Source organism: Dryobates pubescens, chromosome 30 (genome assembly GCF_014839835.1).
Source record: "Dryobates pubescens isolate bDryPub1 chromosome 30, bDryPub1.pri, whole genome shotgun sequence".
Lineage (NCBI taxonomy): Eukaryota > Metazoa > Chordata > Aves > Piciformes > Picidae > Dryobates > Dryobates pubescens.
This window is the reverse complement of record NC_071641.1, coordinates 2,990,625-3,013,182: the sequence shown is the minus strand read 5'-3', so window position 1 is coordinate 3,013,182 and position 22,558 is coordinate 2,990,625. Positions and strand designations below refer to the sequence as shown.

General features: G+C 39.1%; 1 protein-coding gene across 1 annotated transcript; it reads left to right on the top strand.

The window, feature by feature from the left end:
* Window positions 1-715: 715 nt before the first annotated feature.
* On the top strand, window positions 716-20,543 carry DNA2 (DNA replication helicase/nuclease 2). Its single transcript, XM_009907121.2, has 20 exons — window positions 716-912; window positions 1,928-2,111; window positions 4,806-4,951; window positions 6,427-6,552; window positions 7,383-7,602; window positions 8,139-8,256; window positions 8,556-8,721; window positions 9,838-10,032; window positions 10,901-11,131; window positions 11,944-12,060; window positions 12,170-12,279; window positions 13,218-13,327; window positions 14,297-14,521; window positions 15,602-15,795; window positions 15,892-15,981; window positions 16,072-16,264; window positions 18,543-18,632; window positions 19,301-19,483; window positions 19,612-19,758; window positions 20,380-20,543. The coding sequence occupies exons 1-20, from the start codon at window positions 716-718 to the stop codon at window positions 20,434-20,436; spliced, it is 3,099 nt and encodes a 1,032-aa protein (XP_009905423.2). The 3' UTR covers window positions 20,437-20,543.
* The last annotated feature ends 2,015 nt before the right edge of the window (window positions 20,544-22,558 follow it).

Genomic DNA, 22,558 nt, shown 5'->3' with positions numbered 1-22,558 from the left:
GCACAGGCCTTTGTCGGGGATGGGGGAAAGTTGGGAAGCGCTCGAGATTGCCTGGATCGGATGGTGAGAGGAACCCGCCGGTTCTTGGCGATGTTTGCGGTGAGCGGTTGGCTAGGGCAGGGTGCAGGCAGTTAGTGTGAGCCGCTGGTCTTGCCCGGAGCTCTAGCAGGTGGTGTTCGGAGTCAAGAGAGTGGTTGGCTTGGCTGTTCTATACGAAATTTTGTGCCATTGTCCAGAAGAAAACGGGACCCTGAATATCAGTTCTATGGTTATCTTGAGGTTAAGGGAAGAAAGAGCTCTCTGTGTCTGATGCACTTGGGTGATCGTGGGAGTTCTTATGTGCCTTACAGTGTTCGGGGAGATACAAGCTTTCTCACAAGCACTTTGTTGCAGTGCAGTTCTAATTAACTCCTAGATGAGTACAAGTATTTGGACACCAAAAGGAAGTACTTGCTGCAAAAATAACAAATTCCTAATACCTGCATCTCCTTTTATGTCTTAAATGCCAAAATACTTGGTTTTTATCTCCATCATCTAAAAAGGCATTACCAAAGATAAGATTTCCTACAGTCTACCTGGGTAGAACTAAAAAACAGCTCTACAGGTATATATAAATTGAAGAGGGGTCAAGTTGGATTTACACTTGAATCTTTCCCCTTTCTTGTATATATGGGTTGGCTGTTCTCTTTTCAGATAGTGGCATGTCTTTGCACTAATGAATTGTTACTTCAGTTTCCAGAAGAAAGGGACTGACTCCTCTGACACAACACTTAGGAATGGGTTGAACAACAGATACCGTGTGTTGGAAGTCAATGTGATACAGAGAAATGGAAGTGACCCCGAGAAGCACCTGACAATTACAGCATCTCAGTCCCTGGAAGACACGGAACTGTGCATTCTTAAGAATGGCTGGTAATGGATGCAGAAATGTAGATGTCTGAAAAGAGGATGAAATATTGGATCATTAATTCAGTTTTCTTGGTGTTACCTTTAACATGAGATTTACTGTATCAAAATGATAACATGTCCTGAAGCAACCTTTATTTAATGTAATATGAGTATATTCGTGTAATGACTGTTTACCTTGGGAGAATTGATGTTATACAACTTGTGTTGAGTGGATATTGCTACCTTAAAGTTTTAGTTTGTGCTAACAAACTTCAATAAGCTCCAAGCAGGTCATTTAGAGTATTGTCTTGCAACAGTTGGAAGTGTTCTTCTAAATTATGTGCCCTCATACATAATAATGCACAACGCTATGCCTGTAAAATGTGAGGTTTTATACAGTCTATTACAGTCACCTTAGTTTGAGCTCTACTGCAAAAGATTTTCAAGTAAGGGTAGGGTTGTAATTCTAGGTGTTTGTTCATTGCATGGCTTATTACAGAAGAAAAGACTAGCTTAGTTTTTTGAAACACCTGGGTGTGCACATACTGTTTGGAACTGCTTCATGTTCTGTTGAAGCCTGAAAGATAGGAGAGAAGTGTAAGGCTCTCATTTCTTAAAGGAAAGTATGTGAAATATCTTAAACTTTGACATTTATAAATCAGTTAAAGTATTTTGCTGAGCTTCTGAAACAACAAGAATTGTGAAGTAAAAAGTTAAATCTCATGTAATGAAAAAGCAGTATGCCAATATAAAACATAATGATGCTGAAATGGCTGAATTCGCAGCTCTAGAATGACTTGAAGCCAGGAGGATTTGCCTACATTCAGGCTGTCTTGATCCAATACTCAAAATTATCAATGCTTTCTCAGGAAAAATTCCTTTTTTCCACATTCAGATTTTTTTTTTTGGTTAATTTCTTTAAAAAGAATCACAATTACCTTCTGTTTCCAAGCATGTCAGATCTGATGCATTATAAATGATAGATTAATATATGGTGTTCCTGGCCTGCAAATGGTTGTTCAAATGTGTTGCATTGCAGGGAGTCTGTTCCAGTTGTTCCAGGAGACATCATTCATTTAGAAGGGGAGTGTAGCTCTCGTACCTGGGTCATAAATGAACAGTCTGGCTACTTGGTTCTTTACCCAGATTTGCTGCTTTCTGGCACTACAATATCAAATAGTATTCGATGTGTGAGAAGAGCAGTGCTGAGTGAAAAGTTTAGGGTAAGTGTTAATTCCAGAGCATTGAGTGTATTAATGGGTTACTGTTCCATTGAGAAGGGTGGGTTAGCTCAATATCAAAAATGTTATTATTACCTATTCATAATGTTTGTAGCATAGAATAATTTAGAATGAAAACAGTCTGGTTTGACTTAGAAACATGAAATTGTTTTGGTTGCAAGAAACCTTTAGAATTGTCAGGTCCAATAATTAACCCAGCTCTGCCAAGTCCACCACTAAACCATGCCCCTCAACACTACATCTCCATGTCTTTTGGATCCCTCCAGGGTTGGTAACTCACCACTTCCCTGGGCAGCCCTGTTCCAGGGCTTGATAACCCTTTTAGTGAAGGAGTTGTTCTTTGTGTCCATCCTAAGCCTTCCCTGGTGCAGTTTGAAGTAATGTCTTCTTGACTTATCACTTGTTACCTGGGAGAAGAGATGGACTCTCATCTTGCTCCAACCTCTTTTCAGGGAGTTGTAGAGAGCTAGAAAGTCTCTTCTCAGCCTTGTTTTCTCCAGGCTAAACAACTCAAGTTTCCTCAGATGCTCCTGCATGTGTTTTTTGAGAATTGCAGCTGAGATAATCCTGTATACTTAATACAGGTAATTGGGCAAAGAAATGGTCATTCCACTTTAAATTCTGGCAACTTTGTTTGATAATCTCTTGCCACATTTTGTGTGGATATGAATACTTTGTGAGGGATGGGCCTGTTTTTCACCTTATGAAAACATAACTGCACTTGGCCAAGCTAAAAGCCCCTGAAAACATTGGCAAATTCAGTTCAGAATTGGTGTAGGCTAACTCTGGAATCTGAATCCAGCTGCTGGAACTACAGAAGAGGAAAAGTTTCTTGTGGTAGTGTCCTTGCTGATAAGTGGATAGTAGAGAAACAGCAGCTTCCATCTACAGCTGATGACAACTTGTGGCTGTGGCAGGAATATAAATCCAAATGGGCAAGGGAGTTGTAAATAGGTCTGTGATTGAAGCAAGAAAGTTAATACAGGAGATCAAGACTATGAAGTAGTGTGAGCCCTTCATTGGAGGAGTAATGGGAGTAAACAAATTGTTTGGAAGGGACTATGCAGAGGCTTCTAACACAAGTACCAGGCCTGTAATATGTACCAGTAAGTACCTAAACCACAGTGGTTAGGTTTCCTGTTGTTTGTAGTACTAGCTCATGTAGAAGTCTTAACTAACTTCCACTGACAGTTCTTATGAGTCTACAGGGCCCAGTCCTGGTGATGATGGTAGGATGGGTGTCTGGGCCATTTTGGTGATTATAGAAAGGTCCAGGCTGGAAGGGACCTCCAAAGGTCATCTAGTCTGACCTCCCCACAGTCAGCAGGGACATCCTCAACTAGACTGGGTTCCCCAGGGCCTTGTGAAGCCTCACCTTGGATATCTCCAGGGAAGGGGCCTCAACCATCTCCCTGGGCAACCTGTTCCAGTGTTCCACCACTTCTTCCTGATACCCAGTTTAAACCTGCCCTTCTCCACTTTGAAGCCATTGCCCCTCATTCTGTCACTGCGGACTCTTGCAAACAACCTTTCTCCATCCTTCCTATAGGCCCCCTTCAGATACTGGAAGGCTGCTACTAGGTCTCCCTGGAGCCTTCTCCAGGCTGAACAACCCCAATTCCCCTAGCCTGTCCTCATAAGCAGTGGTGCTCCAACCTCCAGATCATTTTTGTGGCCCTCCTCTGGACCCTCTCCATCAGGTTCATGTCCTTCTATATTGTGGACTTCAGGCCTGTGCACAGTACTTCAGGTGAGGTCTCAGCAGAGCAGAGGAAAGTGCTGGAATGACTTCTCTGGATCTGCTGGCAATGCATCTTTTAATGCAACCCAGGATGGGATTTGCCTTCTGGGATGCATGTGCACTGTCTGCTCGTGTCCAGCTTCTCATCCATCAGCACCCAGAAATCTTTTTCCACAGGGTTGCTTTCTATCACCTCCTTCCCTAGTCTATATTGATAGTGAGGATTGTTCCAGCCCAGGTAGAGAACCTTGCAGTTGCTCTTGTTGAACTTCATGAGGTTCACTTGGGCCCACCTTTCCAGCTTGTCCAGGTCCCTCTGGATGACATCCTGTCCCTTTGGTGTATTGGCAACACCACTAAGCTTAGTGTCATCTATAAACTTGCTGATGGTGCACTCAATCCCACTGTCTCATTGATAAAAATATTAAACACTACAGGTACAGACCCCTGAGATACATCACTTGTCACTGCTCTCCATCTGGATTTCAAGCCACTGAGCATCACCCTCTGGATGCGACCAGCCAGCCAATTCCTTATCCATTGGCACTTGGAATAATTTTGCATGAATTGGTAACTGCTTCATACAGGGGGAAAAAAAACAAAGAAAAAGTAATGATAACACTTGCATTAGGAAATACTGCTGTTAATACTGCCCATAGGCAAAATGGGATCAAAATGGTTTTTAATCTGTACCTTTTTCGTGCCTGTCAACCACACAGGGATTGTATCATAACATTAAAACTGAGAGATAAAGCTGTACGAGAGACCCTTTTACATCTGACTGTTTTCACAGCCAGATTTGAATAGACATTAGTGAGGTGAAGGCTCTAAAGGTCCATCATATGCAGGAAATAAAACCCATAACTTCACAGAAAAGTTGGCATGAAGTAGGCATAAATATTTGTGTTATATGTGTTCTCTAACCTCTGTTGCAGGGCTCAGAGTTTGGCTCACGCCAAACACTCATTGGTACAATTCTTCATGACATTTTCCAGCAATCAGTAACTAATAACTTGGCACAAGAAAAAGTTGAAGTGTTAGCAAATAAAGTAGTGTATGGAAAGAAGTATCTCAAAGAAATGTAAGTATGTGTCTATTATTCTTGGAAGACTTGATAGGAACACTTGAACTAGCAGATCAACTTGTACTTGAAAAATTGCAGCAGTAGGGGAGATTTCTGCCAAATGACCTTGCTTAATGAAACTTGGATATCTTTTACTAAGATAGGAAATGAATTTATAATGAAATTTAATTACCTTCCCTGCTGGGCTACTTCTATATATCTGAACAGTGTTTCTGGAGTAACTGTGTGTGGAGGTTTGGTGGCAGATTGGAATGTTTGTGGCTGTAACATTAGATTTTCAGGCACTTTCCAAAGCTGAGTTAAATGTTGCAAAGGTAATTAATTTTGATCTTCAGGAGATGAGCAAGAAACTTGTAACTGACCAAGCCAAGGAGGTGTCTGATATTTTCATATGCTTAAATATGGTTACTTAATGGCTCAACTGTCAGAGGACCTTTAACTTGTTTTCTCTGCAAAGTAGATAGAAATGCTAGTCAATAATCTTCCTATTTCTATCAGAAAATGCTAAGATGAATGGCTGACAGTTGTAATATTTTACCCTAGACCTGATTAAATCTAATTCAATCATGTAAAAGATTACTGTGTCTATAGGGTATTCTAAAATACATGTTGGGAAATGGCAGTCCCAGAGGAGTTGGAACATTGTAGCAAGATTAATTACTCTAGTTCTCTTAGATATTTTGAGTTGTAACTACTGAGGTTACTCCGAGGCTTCTGTGTGTCACCCTACGCATCTCTGCAACTGTTGGTTTGCACATGTAGGCTACTATTTGTTGGGTTTGAAAAGTAAGTTACACAAGTCTACTGGCTGTGGTCATTTGAACTTGTATGAACCTTTTTGGGGCAAACCCCACTTGTATTTCTGTTGCTGTAGAATAATTACATTATTTCTAGTGAACGGCAGCACCAAATTATCTAATGCCTCATGATCAGATTCTGTTTAATGACACTTCTGCTTTCTTAGATATTTGTAACTGTAGCAGCTGCAGAGGATCATAATTCCTGTCCATTAAAATAGTCTGAAACCTCTCAAAATGTACATGAAGAAGCAGTAGATCAGTGTATTGAGCTAAAAGCAGAGTCTTTTAAAATATTGAATTTCAATTTTGCATAAAGCATAGGAACAAATGATTTTAAATGCAGTAGTCCTGCGTTCCTTTCTTGCAATGGAGCTATTGGTTTTGTTTCATCACATCTACCATGCTGATGCTTTCATTGTGCTTCATCTGTCATTTCCAGAGGTACATCAGAAATTAACCTAGTGCAATTTTCTCTTGTAATAGATGCTCAGTTACAGTTTCAAGGATTAATCAAGACAAACCTTAGTGAATCTCTCATTATCAACAATTTATAGATAGTTATTTAAAAAATTATTATTTCTCTTAGTCCTGTTGCTACTTGAGGAAAAATGTTGCTAGTGCCAGCAGCAGATGTAATCTTTCTGTCTCCATGTGCATGGCTTTATTTTTTAGGTATCATTTAAATCTGAAGCAATCAGAAATAATGCAGGAGGTGCAAGAATATTTGCCGTCGTTTTTCAAATGGGTAGAAGACTTCATGCACAATCCAGCTAACCAAAACAAAATGCAACTAAAACTGTAAGAAGCCAGAATTCTAAGCTAAAACTGTTTTGTGTCAGATCTTGTTCTTTTTACTTCTCACTTTTAGAACATTTGTAATGCAAACCTTCTCAGTTGTATGGAGCTAATTAATGGCCTTGCTGCCAAAATAGCTTATCATAACATTTCATGTTTAGCTGCTGTTGTGAGTAGTGGGGAAGACATTAATTCTGAGGGTGAAGTGACATAAATAACTTATTGTTCTTAAAATCCCTGTAAACAGTGTGATGCAAAGTAGAAATTTTATTAATCAGAAAAGCAAGCATACTTGGTCTGCTGACTAGACTAGAAGATACTGTAAATATATGCAAGATTGCAGATCAGAAGTTGAAGCTGTAGTAATCAAATGTAATTCTTCACTAACATAACAATTTTATCAGTGAAATGGGGATTTTATTCTTTTGTTATAGAGCTGTTAGTCGTGATAGCTATAGGGTATTAAAGTGCCAATGAAATGGCAAGTCTGAGTAAAATCTGTGTGCTACTTTCCAGAGTGTATCAGTAAACTTTTTGAAGAAACAAATTGGTTTAGAGTGTGGTTAGTCAGAGAAGACCAAAAGCTATTAAAAACAGTTTAAGGTTATTTTTTTTTTTTTAAACTTTGCAGTGTAGGTGAAAAGCAAAACTACATGCCAATAGGTAACTGAAGTAACTTTCTGATGTGATGCTTCTTCTGTTAATGGGAAGATATACTTTAGTTAGTACCTAAAGAGCACCGATAATGCAGAAAAAAAACCAACATAAATTTCAATATTTAACTATTAAGAATGAAGGAAAATTGTTAACTTCTGACTTAATTTTCTTCCTAGGCCAAGTGATGGAAAAAGAGATGATCTCTCTTCCAAGATAGAGTTTGTAGATATCTTGGATGTTGAAGAGAATATCTGGTCTCCCAGGTTTGGGTTGAAGGGGAAGATTGATGTTACAGCCAGGGTGAAAATCCACCGCCAGTCTGGAGTACAGTCTAGGATAATGCCCTTAGAGCTCAAGTCTGGCAAGGAATCCAACTCCATAGAGCACAGAAGTCAGGTATGAAACCCAAATGTCAATTTTCACAATCAGTGGTTATTTATACTTAATATACTAGATGAGCTATTTTGTCTGATGACTGTGAAACCCTTTGTATGTGGTACGGTCTGGATTTATGGATTGCTGATACTGGCATGCCCATAGCTACTAATATAAAATGCAAATGAACTGAGGAGTGAGAAAAACATGCATCTACCACTTTCAAACATGTTTACAGTTGTTATGTTGGAATATGTGTTCTTTAGTCTCCTCATAGTACACTGAAGTATTAGGATGAGACAGACTGCTTCAGGAGTTACTGTTGGACATCTGTCCAGAGAGATGGCCTGATCTAGAGCAAGTAGTCTTGCTGTAAACTTTTGTTAAGGAAGGTCCTTTTAATGGAAGTCCTTTGTTAGGTGTTTGCTATTCACGGCCTCTAGACTACTTGTGATAGTAATGGCTGCTCAACCAGATAATGGTGGAAAAACTAAATACAGGTTCTAGTGTATTTTGGTTTTAATGCATTGTAATAAGCTTATCTGTAATGTTTGCAGGTTATTCTCTATACATTGTTGAATTTAGAACGGAGAGTAGATCCTGAAGCTGGATTTCTTCTTTATCTTAAAACTGGTACTATGTACCCTGTTTCTGGAGCTCGCATGGACCGAAGAGGTGAAGTTGATTCCCTTTCCCAGAAACCATAATCATCATCATTGAAATGGAATTTTAGCAATAGCACAAGGTTTGCTTACATGGACATACCTGTATTTGGACATGTATCATGTTATAATATTACTAATTTCAGTAAGCTTATGTTATAAACTTAGTTTTTAATAATACTCCACTCAGACTTTGCTGTATGAATTCTCACTTTTTGACTGACTACAGAACTGATGTGTAGTTACTTTTGAATTAGAAGTTATTACAAATGAAGCCCACAATGTCATCTTAATTTTTTGTTTTCTTGACAGAATTAATAAAGCTAAGAAACCATGTGGCCTTCTACTTAATGCACAGTACATACAAAGCTGCTGTGGGAAGACAGCATTCGCAGCCTGCTGCTTTGCCCCCTGTAGTTGATGACAATCAAGCCTGTAAATTTTGTTCCCAAATGCACAATTGCTTTCTTTACAGCAGGTAAATAAAAGCTTGATTTGTGTTTTTAAATAACCTTGAATAATTGTAGCTTTTGGTACTGTGATTTCATTTTTATTTCTTGTTTCTGTTCAAGAGCTCTTGCATTCTTGTGAGGCACAGACTTAATGTGTTTGCTCAGGCACACTTTCTGCAAGACAAGATCTGAGACAAATCTCAACAAAATACTTGCTGATGATATCAGATTTCTGTTAGGTCTAAGTTAACCATAATTACAATTTTTCAAAGTGATATTCTTGCAACTCGCAGAAAACGGCAGCCTTTTGAGGTTGCATTATGGCTGGAGAGCTCTTCCACTTTCATACTCTTTCCCTGTAGAGTATCATACAAGTAATGGTACATTGATATTACTCTGCTGAGGTGTTGCTGCATCCCAAAGTTAGTGAATTATTTTTAAAACTTGTCAATTTGAGTCTATTGCTGCCCAAAAAACCCCAAACAATCAGAATTGTGTACTGAAGAGATCAAAGGAGAGCTTTGGGGTGATCTTGTGTGAATGTAATGCCCAATTGTTTTAAAAATTATAGAGGTAAAAGTGTATGCTGGGGAAGTAGCTTTATGGGCACACGTTATGTTTATGTGAACCAGTTTGTGTGTGAAAAATTACTTCCAATATTCACTTGCTGCATCGTCAGGATTGTTGCTAACTGGGTGGCTATTAACTGCTGAACTAAGTGTTTTCTTTGGTTGCATTTTGCATATGTGATTAGGTATGATGTCTTGATATTTGGCTTTGAGTTGAACTGATCTGAAATCTGCTTGTCTAGTAACTAAAGTCGTCTTCTTAGCTAAATCTCAATATAGAATTCCTGCGTTACAAAAAGAGGAATAAAAGATCAATCATCTGAACGTATACAGTACAGTCTTGGAAATTCCTTTAATGTGGCTTATTGTCCTTAATCCAAAATGATAGAGATGTGAACTTACTAATATGAGATGGTTCTTATGAAAAAAGGATATGGATTCAACTTTGTCTGTGATGATAGATTAATCTGTCCGGTATGTTACAGTATATATTTAGATTTGCATTATGTATATACTGACTTGCAAGAGAAAAGACACAAGGTAAATCTTTCCTATGTTTGGCTCTGCTCCTAGAGCTGTAGAACAAAGGATGGATAGTGTGTCTTTGCCTCCTGGTATGGCACCTATTATTGAAAGAGAAACCCAGCACCTGAAACCCTCCCACTTAGAGTATTTCAGCCTGTGGTGTCTAATGTTAACGTTGGAGCTGCAAAGTGAAGAGGGTAAAAAGGGATATAAAAATATATGGATGCTGCCTTCTGTGGAAAGGTAAGACATACTTTCTACCCTGGTATAAATAATGCTCCCTTCAGTAACTGAAAGTGAGGCACAAATGAAACTTGTGTTTTCACTACAAGGAAAACTAGATATTTTCTGCTGCTTGTAGAAATAGCTATATATGCTACTTGCATAGGCAGGTTTGTTTCTTTTTTGTGTGTGTGAGATGTGACCTGATGAAGACATTAGCCTCATAGATTTGTTGGTTTTGTGTTTGCAGTAGGATGCTGAGGGTTTTTTAAGTCACACACAGGAAGGAGCAAAGTGCAGTCTCAGTCTTCAGGAGCAAACGTGGCATAATTATGTTTCACTCATGTTTCTGGGAGCTGAGGCTGGGTACTGATTGTGAGCTGAGCTCACTCTGCTGCTTTCCTGAGGATTTGCTTGACAGTGATGTGTTTTTTGGACCATATTCCTAGATGTAGCTAAGAATGTGGATATGAGCAGACTAAGAGCTACTGTTGGCTGAAGTAGCATGTTGATAGACATTACCTAGTCCAGCAGCTGTGTGAAAAGTGGCAGTTTGTAGGCTGTAGATGACTTTAGCCTACATATTAGTCTGTTCTTGGAACAAGTACAATACTTTGACCTACTTTTACAGTCCTTTTTTTGGTCAAAGTGGCTTTTGTGAAGTGACGGTTCAATCATCCTCATTCTCCTTGTGTGTGGTTTGTGGCTGGTTTTGTTGATTTGGGGATATTTGTTGTTTTGTCCTTTGTATTTCCATTTTGGTGGTTTGTTATGGGGGTGTGTGTGTGTATTGGGTTTTTTAATTCTTTTCACTCGAGTGTGTTTTAAATATTTCACTTACTGAGAGGATATTAATATTAAAACATATTTATTTTTCTAACATCTTCAGAGAGAAGGCTGGAGATTGTGTTGGAGACATGATCAGAGTTCATGAAGTGCAGGAAATTTCCGAGGGACAATATCTACATTTTTTCCAGCGTAGAAATGGTGCTGTGCCTGGAACAAACCTATTGGTTGGTGATCGAGTGGTTGTGAGTGGAGAGGAAAATGGTTTGCTTGGTTTGGCTACTGGCTATGTGACAGGAGTCACTGTGACAGAGGTCTCCTGTTTATTGGGCAGGTAATAGACCAAAAAGAAAAATACTTGTCTGAAGACTCTATGATCTGGTCTTTAGTACTTCTAGGTGTCCAAAAAGTGCTGACATGTTCTGTCTCTTCTTTCTGGGCTTGGGGAAGTATCTTTCAGCCATTCAAAATATCAATACTTGGTCACTGTATGTAACTGTCTTTTGAACTAAGTTGTCTGGATAAAAGCAGGCTTGTGAACACCAGTGACTTGCATAGAATCAATAAGGTTGGAAAAGACCTCAGAGATCAAGTCCAACCTATTACCTAATACCTCCTGACAACTAAACTATGGCTCCAAGTGCCACATCCAATCCTTTTTTGAACACCTCCAGGGACGGTGACTCCACCACCTCCCTGAGCAGCACATTCCAATGGCCTCTTTCTGGGAGGAACTTTCTCCTCACCTCCAGCCTAAACTTCCCCTGGCACAGCTTGAGACTGTGTCCTCTTGTTCTGGTGCTGGGTGCCTGGGAGAAGAGACCAACTCCCACCTGGCTACAACCTCCCTTCAGGTAGTTGTAGATAGCAATAAGGTCTCCCCTGAGCCTCCTTTTCTCCAAGCTAAACACCCCTAGCTCTCTCAGCCTCTAAGATAAGAGATGCATGGGTACAGTGATTACTTTATAATAGTCACTTTCAGTATTCAGACTATTTTATTTTTTCAGTTGTTTTACTTGCATCAGGTAATAGCTGTTGCTTCACTCTGGGACCTCTGGAAGATATCACTTAACACTTATTAATGTCTTTAATCATCATACTGCTTGTAAACAGGATGATTTTGTCCATGTTACTGTTACTTTCCAGGAGTCTGTCAAAGCTCCCCAAGAACACCGTCTTTAGGTTGGATCATGAAGAAGGAAATTTTGGCATTGGAGTCCCTTTTGAAAACCTTTCTAAACTGATGAAAGATTCCCCAGTCAGGTATGGAAAAAATCTAACAAATTTCACAAATTCAGTATTTTCAGATCAAGTTTCTCAGCTGGTAGCTGCTCTTGGTTTTTTGATTTGATTTTTCTTTTTCAATCCCCAGTGAAAGGCTCCGCAACTTGATAATTGATTTTGACAAACCACGTTTTATTCAACATTTAAGCTCTGTTCTTCCTCCAGAAGCAAAGGAAACTGTTGCAAACATTTTAAAAGGTACAAAATCTTTCCCCAAATCATCTGCTTGATAGTATGTCTACATCCAAAGTACTTAGCACATGAAATATAAGGGTTTTTTCCCTGCTTTGGGGTCCAGTGGTAAGTTTTTCTGCTTAAAAATTAAAATTAGGTTCCTGCCTTGTATGTCTTCCTGTGACTATATTAGTTTTAAACTAGTTGGAAGACCTGGCCAGATACTTGTTTTACTTTTTTCAGTTTTTTTTTAAATAATCTTCTGTTGAAACTGCAAGCTGCAGCAACTGAACAATGCAAACCTTGAGGGAGTAGGAGATGAGCTTTGGTGTGAGCATTGATTGCCCTTGATGGCTTGGCTGCTCTCTAGTGTGTGATGCCTTTTTTTTTTTAAACCCTTCTTAAAAAGCAATTTTGTTTAGGCATGTGGCAGTCTTGTATTTGAGAATTCATTGTTCTCTAATAGTTGTCTGTGAAAATGGAAATTTAAACTTTCTTAGAGCAAATAGAACTTTTCATAAAAATGCAGTCTGAGGACTTTTTTGGTTTGAGCTTTGCCTAGTCCAAATAGCTGGAACCTGTTGCTTATTGACACCTGGCTGAGCAGCAACAGCTCTGGTATGATGTTTACTAGAAAACAAGATGATGATGCATGTACAACTCATTTCTCTTCACTGTGAGACATGTTTTCAATTATACAATGTGGAGGTGATCATTTAGGATATTAGAAAAAAAAGTCATAAAAGGTTTAAGAATAAAAAGGTCTTCAGGACTGTAGTGCAGACCCTGTACTATGTCTTGTGTATTATGTTTAATATCAGTACTTGATTAGAACCTATGGACTTTGTTCAGTTCCTTAAGGACTTTGGTGGAGGAGGAAGCTGTAATTTTGTTTCCTTAACCTGCAATTATTACAATGATTATGAAGTGTGGGTATTTAATTTTGAGTTTTCTTCTTAAAGGTCTAAACAAGCCTCAGAAACAAGCCATGAAGCAAGTGCTGCTTTCAAGAGACTACACACTTATTGTGGGTATGCCTGGAACAGGAAAAACGACTACAATATGTGCTCTAGTAAGTTCATGAACTGTGATGTTTAAATGGTTTTGGTGAGATTTAGAGGATAGCATCAAACAAGCTGTCCAACATCAATTGTCATGACTTGGTCTACTGTTAGCTGCATAATTTCAAAGAAGAAAATGCATGTCTTTGTACTGAAGAGCTTTATATTTGGTGGAACTAAAAATGTATTTTGGGGAGTAGGATTTTCTTTTGCTTGGGTAGGAATATATGTGGGAGGGAGAAGATTGAAATGTGATATTTAATTACTTCTGTGATACTTGAGTGATAAAATTGCCCCCAAGTGTCAGCACATCCTCAAGTCCAAAGTCACAGCTCAAACAAAGGGACTCCTTGGGGAAGTCAATAACTTGTCCATTGTAAATTGTATAAATGCATGGTGCTGAACTGTGCACAGCCTGCTAGTTATCTGCTGTAGCTGATGGTCCTCTCCCCAGGAAGGGGCTGCAGGAAGCATTCTGGATTCACGCTGTGGGCCAAGATGAGTTTTTCTTGAAATAGCAGTGTCACCTTGCCTCCAGTTGTCATCTGCTCACGGGAAAAGAGGAGGCTGGAGTGCCAGTAGCTGCTGCTGTTATCAGATCAGTGTGTTCTACTGAATATGGTGTAACTAAATTGCCATGGAGAGCAGTTTATGGGAGTGAGCTGCAAGACTTGTTCTTACAGTGGGGATCTTTAGGGTGCAGTTCCTTCTTTTCTGTGCAGTTTGAGTGTGCATGAGTGTCTCTAGGTCATGCAGCTTGTGTGCGTGGTAAGCCTGTTGTTTATGAAAGCCATCAAGTCTACAGCCCATGTTGCTTTGACAATGGCTAATTGGCAGATCTGCTAGAAAGACTGATAGAAATGAAGTCATACTTATTATTGGCTTCCTCCAAAACTTCTTGTCTACCCAGTCAAACATGGGATTGCTGATTCTTGAATACGAACTAACAACTACTTTTCTTTCCCTTTGCTACTCATTAGGTGAGAATTCTTTCTGCTTGCGGCTTCAGCGTTCTTCTGACTAGTTTTACACACACTGCTGTGGACAATATCCTGCTAAAGCTAGCCAAATTCAAAGTTGGTTTCTTGCGCTTGGGGCGAGCTCAGAAGGTTCATCCAGACATACAGAAATACACAGAGGAAGAAATTTGCAGGTCCAAATCAATTAAATGTGTAACAGACTTGGAAGAGGTCTATAACAGTCAGGTAAGAAAAGTGGGGTTTGCTAGCCCTGCAAATTTGTTAAGGCTAATTTTGCTAGTGTTCTGGTTGGTTTGGATATTGCTGAAAAAGAGCCCATCCCCTGGACTCTTCTTGCTGCTGCAGGAAATTCGAGATGAAAAAAGATACTCAGTCTCTGGCTATAATTTTGTCATAGGCAATAATGAGTGAAATTAGCAGTCTGAAAGTCCAAAAGTATTGTTTATGTCCACACAATGTATCTGTAAGTGATAAATTCGGAAAACTTCAGTGTTTTTGTCCTAGATCTTATGTGGGAGGGTGATGATTAACTTTTGCAGTGTCCCCTAACTTCAGTCACATCTTTCTGCTGTTTGTCTTATTTCTCCTCTCACATGTGTTGGTGGTGCCATTTGTGCAGTCAGCAGATGCGGAAAGAGAAAGTGGTGTTTTGTGGAGCTGACCTGGCCAAGCTCTGATTTTTGATGGAAGGATTAGTGCCACCTCTATGACTATTTGTACTGGATGCTGAGCAAACTGAGTCAGTGGCAGCTTTACATTTGTTAGAAGAATGAAGCTTCAGGGCAGCTGGAGTTAACTTTCCAAAGGCTGCCGTTTACTTTTTTTTTTTGAGAGGCATTGCAGGGGAGAAGTCATAAAGAAAATCACTAAACATTTCATATTTTAGTTATTGCAGTTGGAAGCACAGTTGTGGGAAGGACTCTGTTGTTGCTGCTGTTTTATCTTCTCTTTGGAAGTCTGAAAAAAACACCCCAAAATGCATAATTTCATACAGCAGTCATTTTAGCATGCTCCATGAATTCTATATGCATAGAACCTGAGGCCACTCTAAACATGTAGCCAGGAAGTTTACTACATTCTGCTCGAAAGCTGGGTTTTGTTTTGTCACTTGTAATCAATGCAAGAATCTGTGAGGCCAATATGTTTGCAAGGTGTGCTCATCTGATTTCAAGGACTAATGCTTTGATTTCTTTGATTTTATACTTCAGTTTCATTTGAGACAATTCCTTTTTCTTTTAACCTGGGAAGTGTAGTGCTAAGGGATGTCAGATGTATCTTACCCTTAAAGTGTGTCTCAATTTTCAGCCAGTGGTAGCAACATCTTGCATGGGAGTAAATCACCCCATCTTTCATCGGAAGCAATTTGATTTCTGTATAGTTGATGAAGCTTCCCAGATAAGCCAGCTCACCTGTCTGGGCCCACTATTCTGCTCCAAAAGGTTTGTACTGGTAGGAGATCACCAGCAGCTGCCTCCACTTGTGCTGAATGCCGAAGCCAGGTAAGATAAAATGCAGCTGGACAGTTGTTAGTAATGTGAATTCTGGGAAGGCTCTTGCAGTGTTTTGGCTGATATTATTTTTCTCTCTTCTAATAGAGATCTTGGCATGAGTGAAAGTTTATTTAAAAGGCTGGAAAAAAACCAGAATGCTGTTGTCCAGTTAACTGTGCAATACAGAATGAATAGGTATTTAAAACTTTTATTTATTACACAGGAATATAATGTGGGATGGAAACTGCAAGGTTTAATGCCTTTCCTTGTTTCTTAAATCTTCAGCAAAATTATGTCGCTGAGTAACGTGTTAGTGTATGAAGGCAAACTGGAATGCGGCTCAGAGAAGGTGTCAAATGCCACTGTTAACTTGCCCAACCTAAAAAACCTGAAACTGGAGCTTGCAGATGTTTCAAAAACCTGGCTGAAAGAAGTACTCGATCCAGACACACCTGTGTGCTTTCTGAACACAGAGAAGGTAAAGTTCATTGTGTTTTCCTCTAAAAATTGTATTTTTGAGTACAAATTCTCAAGGTAGTCAACATATCAAACTTCATACAGCTTAGGTAGGGTTAAATACCTTTAAAAAATGGATTTCTAGTTACATGTGAAATATGCAACATGCAAAAATGTTGTTTGTATAGCTGATGAACTGGGGTGGTGCAACTAGTGCTGGAAACAGCACATCTAAGAGCAGCTGAAAGTTTCAGTTCAGAGAATACTTGGGAACACAGTGAATGTGCTATAAGCTTTGTTCTCTTGTACAAAGTGTGGCTCTGTCTGCTCTGGCTCTGTCCACATTGGATTCCTATCATAACTCTATATATTGTTAGAAAAAAAAAACAGTGATGAAAAAAAATTCCATCCCCAAACCCCCCACTAAACACAAGGCCAGTACCTATTTGTTGTCTTTGATTTTTATAGGTTTTTTCCCCTGTATACTGTTGTTCCTTCAGCTTTTCTTGGTTACACTATGAACATATTTGTGAGGAGATACAATAGGGAAGCAGGGAGAGTGAAAAACATCATGATGCCATCATGAATCTTGTGTTTACTGTGCTTACTTCTTAAGACAACGAAAACCCCTCTACTGTTTTTGGAATTAATAATGTGAAGTGTTTGTGACAGTAGTTGGAAATCTCTTTGTTTGTTTTCTGCCAAACCCTGTGTCAGTTTGCAATTCCTCTGACAGCTTGTTTTGAATGTTCTTGACTTAGTCTTCTGAGGATTTCTAGTCCAAAGGTGGTTTTGTTGGGTGGTTGGTTGTTTAAAAAAATTTTGCTGGTTGTTGGCTGTCATAAAAAAATTAGAAGGAAAATTGAACAAAGTGGCATCTAAGAAAACAAAATGTATGTCACTAATAACAAGAGGCAAATAGTGGAATGGGTTAAGTAATAAATGGCAGTAAATGAATGATATGAGGTAGTAAATGGGATTCAGAGTTGGAAAACAGAGGCTGATTTAGTGTATGCTCAGTTTTAGACTTTTTAAATAAAGAGGTTTGTTACTTGACCCCAGATAGTTAGCCTAATGCTAGTTTACAAGAAGGACATCATCAGGGACACATCTGTTGCTAATGATACTACTTAAACTTTAAAGAAGCCAAGGGCTGAACTAAGAGGGGAAAAAATGTAAAGCTGTGATGCTGAAATGACTCAAGTTCACAGGAGAACTGCAACTGAGAAGAGCCTGTCCCCTTCCTCTTGACACCCAGCTCTCAGATATTTATATACATCTATTAAATCTCCTCTCAATCATCTCTCCAGACTGAAAAGCCTCAGGTCTCTCAGCCTTTCCTCATAGGGCAGTGCTCCAGCCCCCTAATCATCCTCAGAGCCCTCCATTGGACTCTCTGGAGTAGATCCCTGTCCCTCTTGAACTGGGGAGGCCAAAACTGGATGCAATATTCCAGGTGAGGTCTCACCAGGGCAGAGTAGAGGGGGACCCATGCTGACCCATGGAAACCTTGTTATCCACTGGGACTCCCAGGTCCTTCTCCACAGGGCTGCTCTCTAGCAGATCACCTCCTAACCTGTACTGGTGCAGTTTATTATTCCTTCCCAGATGCAGGACTCCTCACTTACCCTTGTGGAACCTGGAGTGACATTGGCTTTCCTCCAGTCCTCTGGTGCCTTGCCTGTCTGCCAAGTTTGCTTTCTAGGCTTGTTTTCTGTCTTTCTGGGCTCATTGATACATGGTGTGGGGAAAGGGAGTTAATAGTTAAGAAATAGTAAATTCAGTGAATAAATGAAAAAAAAGAAAAAATTGGAACTTAAATTTCATACTATTGTTTTGGGTAGCTCTTCATGTAGTTTTAAATGTAGGCTTTCAAGCATTTAAAGAATGAAGGAACTCCTTCTGTCTGAGAAATGGGGAAAGCTCACTGAAAATCTTTGTTGTGGGAAGCCTTAAAACAGAAGTCCCATATAAAATGTAGTTTGCTCTTTTGCCTTGCCAGGCTGGGGAGGGAGATGCCCACTTGTTTTACGTGACATATACTGTGTGAACTCCAAAGTTGTATGAAGCTTTGTCAGTTTCTTAGGGTGACTTGCTAGTATTAGAAACTCTTTTTGTCAGATTATTTCAACTTGCTTTGCAAATGCAGTTGCAGTATAAGTTCTTATACTCTGTAAAATTTAGCATTTAGTTTTAATAAACTGTTGCTATAAAAACACAAAGGGCAGGAGTTAGGGATCAGAATGTAGCATGCCAGTGTACACAGCAAGAGTGGTTATTTTCTGTTTGTATTGTTGAAGGTCCCAGCACCAGAACATGCAGAAAAAGGTGGTGTAAGTAACATGACAGAAGCTAAACTAGTGCTCTTCCTCACATCCTTGTTTATTAAGGTATCTTTTATTTTATTACATTGTTGGAGGGACAAGTTTATTATTAATCATTTTTACACTGCTATAGTAATGGTAACTATATGTACTCCATATGTGTCTGTTCTTTGGGGGTTAAAATAAACATTGGCTACATGTAAATGACAGAAAATTAAGAAGGTGGGAAATGGGATTCAGATCTGGAAAGCAGAGGCCGATTTAGTATATGCTCAGCTTTTAGACTGGTTTCACATGAAGACGTTTGTTACTTGACCCCAGATGAGTGAGCAGCTTGAAGTCTGCATTCAGTTCCCTGTCCCTTGCCTGGTTGTATCTGAGATGCAAAAATAGCTGGATGCCATATTCTTTTAAGAGATGAGGATCTTCTTGTGAGGGATGGGAGAGGATTTGCAGTTCTTCCTTATTTCATCAAGTTGGCCTTAGGAGTAGTACAGAGTAGTTCTGAATGTTCAGCTGAGGAATAAAAACAGAGTATTTCAAGCATGCATGTCTTGTGCTAAGTTAGGACAAAGCTTGGGAGCTTGCAGTAATGAATATTTTCTATGTTCTTTAGCTAATACCAGTTATTACCAGAATTCTGTTGAAAGTTTAGTGTGAATCCTTGAGGGTCTTCTGACAATAATGAGTATCCCAAGTCAATCGTAATGACCCCTTTTTTCTTCTTTCTTCAGGCTGGCTGTAAGCCTTCAGACATTGGCATTATATCGCCATACAGACATCAATTAAAAACAATCACTGACTTGATGGCAAAATTGAAGGAGAGCGGAGTGGAAGTCAACACAGTAGACAAATACCAAGGGAGAGACAAAAGTATCATAATTGTATCTTTTGTTAGAAACAGCAATGATGAAAATGTAAGTTGGTAATACTAACTTTCAGTCAATTTTAGTAGTTAAACCCCTTCTTTTCAAAATGCATCTCTCTACAATAAGTTCTGAAGATTAGGTAGGATAAAGAACACCAAATTACGCTTATCTTGCAGCTTGGTGCCCTCCTGAAGGATTGGCGACGCCTTAACGTTGCTATCACAAGAGCCAAGCACAAACTCATCATGCTGGGCTGTGTTCCCTCCCTCTGCCGCTATCCTCCTTTGGAGAAACTGCTCTGCCACTTGCAGTCTGAGGCAATGATATCCTTTTTTCTCTGTGCTGTTCTGTGACGGGAGAAAAGTAAGATTAGGTTCTTGAGATGTGAGATCAGAATGGGAAGATCTGAAATTATTTAGGTTATTCTTGTGATGCACTGATTTGCAACACAGTACAAAATGTGCCAGTTAAGTAAGCCAAAAATACCCTTCTGATCAAGCTAATGGTTCTATCTAGAACCTTCCATTCTTCAAAAGCAGAAATAAATCCATGATATTTGCAAGTCAACTTTGACATAATTAATTTTGAAGCCTGAGTTTTTAGTTGTTAATGTTTTTGCAATTTTTGGTTTGATCCCAGTTTCTGGGCATCTGTCAGGGTGTTTTCCTCAGGAGTCCCATGCATCTAAACATGTCTGGTGAGAGAACAGCTCATGAATACTGTTGCTAGAACAGGTGGTGGTGTAACTTTCAGATTTGTTAATTTTTTTTTTTCCTCCTCTCTGCCACTGTCCTGAGTTTGTTCAATCTACAGCTGCTTTCATCTCCATTTGAACAGGAAGGACCTTGTTAGCTGCTTTCTTTGCAGACACCAATAGCTATCCAAACAGGTTCTGTTTTTTTGTGAAAGCATGATGTTACCAAAATGTTTCCTTAACTTTATACATCTTCAATCTTCCAACAGGGGCTCATGAAAGTATCCACAAGTGTAACATTTTGTGATTGTGAGGATGGAGAGTCTTGCAGGCATTTCTGTACTTCCTTTTGATGCTGCTGAATGTAAATAACTGGTTAGTGGGGTATGAGTGCTGATGTGTGCTGTTCAATATGAATGAAGCCAATATAGAAATCACAGGCAATTATTCTAAAGGTTTCCCTTCAGTAAAATAAAAACACTCAGTTCTTTCTTTAAGCTGGTTTTAATACTGTTGTAACAAACCAGAAACATGAAGCTTCCTGTTCCTTCAGATACTGGATAGCTACTTCTGTGTTTACTTTTATCTCAATAAATGATTATCAGGATAAGTTAGTGGGGAAACAGTGGAGGAAGAGTGGGGAGTAAACCAGTGCTCCCCAACTGAGACATAGTTTTCTGGGCTCAGTTTAGTTTTAAAGACTTAATGTAGTTTACATACAGCAATTAAATTTATTAGAATTCCTAAATAAGATGCTGTGTTGTACTGTTTGGAAAAAAAACCCAACCCACAACAGGAAAAACTTACTTCTTCAGGTTCACACATTCCTCTTTAATGTGTGCTTCTGTCTTTTTAAACACTGAAGTCTCTTATATTTCTGTACATAATGTAAACAATTTCTCACAGGAAGATCCCTGGATGATTTTTCTAATGCCTTGATTTTTGCAAATATCAGGGAGCAATACGATGTTGAGTCACTTAATTCCCTTGTATGAATTAACCTATTTAGCAGATGAATCTGAAGTGAAATGCTGCTCATTTGACGATCACAGTACAACTCTGATTTCAGTTCATCTGGTCTGTAGTCTTGTCTTAAAACCAAAATCAAACCCCAAAATTCCCAAGAAACAAAACTAGAGGTACAGCTTGGTGACTAAGAAGTTTACCCAGGTTCTATCATTTTAAAAATAACATCTGTACAACACACAATACCAAAACATCCTTTACTTGACAGATATGTTTTAATTTTGTTGCACTACCTCATACTCTTTTATGGAGAAGCTTCTTTCCAAGCTTGCTTGTGGAAACACCAATTTTTTTAATTCTTCATAAGCATATTTTTTGTTTTCTCTTGGATTGATGTCAAACTGTGTGCAGTCTTAGCCACAGCTTAACTCCTAGCTGTTAACATGTGGGCATTTTCACTCTTTTAAACTGCTCCTGAACTTCTGTGATGTTTGGAATAATAAAGATTTGATGTTGGTTTTGTTTCTGTTGTTAATAATTTTCTTTATATAATATAGATCTTTTGAAGAGTACAAAAATGATTCATATAGTTGACAGGATATCCTTTTTTTTTCAGGTCAAAATGCATGCTGCTGCTTTGTCAGTGTATATCCTCTAGTTCTTTCTAAAGATCAGAAACATTAGGGTAAAACACTCATTACAGTGATTTCAGAGTAATGTATCCATGTATAGAGAAGTGTACAAAAGCCTTAAACTTTATCTCTTTTCTTTCACTAAACTGTGCTTTTCTAGGATGTGATTCACATGCTATTAAAAAGCTAATAAATAACTGAATTGAAGATATGCAGCTCTCCAGAGGAGTGGCAATGAGACACAGCCACAAGAACAATCCCATATTTCTATATCTATTTCTAAAATATGCCCTTGTTCATGGGAAAAATCAGATTAAACAATGTTTTGGTCTGGTACTCTCAAAGAAAACTGAGGTGTGAATCTCTAAAATGCTCATAGACCCTAAGGAGTACGTGTATCTCAAAGGGGTATTTTGTAAAATGAAAAGTCATTTAGCTGCCCTGAGGACAGCCTGCTCAGGCAGAAACAGTCACTGATGCAGCCCTGCCTTAGCCAGGGTGTGTTGTGAGGCTAGCACGATCAGAGCCTGACTCAAGACCACTTACGAATAGAGGTTCCTTTTTATTAAGAAGTAGGGATCATGGATGTAAGAAGCATCCCTGTCCTCAGGGGCAGTGTTCTGCCTGTCTTTGCCAGACCATGATGACATTTTCTCTGTGCTGTTGTCTGTAGCCATTGGAATGGAGCAGGGTGAACTATATGTGTGGTTTAGGGTGATCTGGGAAGAGGGGAGGATAGCATTTGATTTAGAATAATTATTAAGAAGATCAAATTCTAGGGCTTAGGGTGCAGCAAGCCTAAACTGAGACCTCTGTGTGGCAGAAATGCTG

What these genes read in the sequence shown, in the direction of transcription:
- DNA2 (XM_009907121.2), top strand. Translation starts at nt 716, where the DNA reads ATGAATTGTTACTTCAGTTTCCAGAAGAAAGGGACTGACTCCTCTGAC. An exon ending in TGCATTCTTAAGAATGGCTG is followed by an intron (nt 913 to 1,927) that starts GTAATGGATGCA and finishes GTTGCATTGCAG; the next exon opens with GGAGTCTGTTCCAGTTGTTC. An exon ending in AGCTCGCATGGACCGAAGAG is followed by an intron (nt 8,257 to 8,555) that starts GTGAAGTTGATT and finishes TTTTCTTGACAG; the next exon opens with AATTAATAAAGCTAAGAAAC.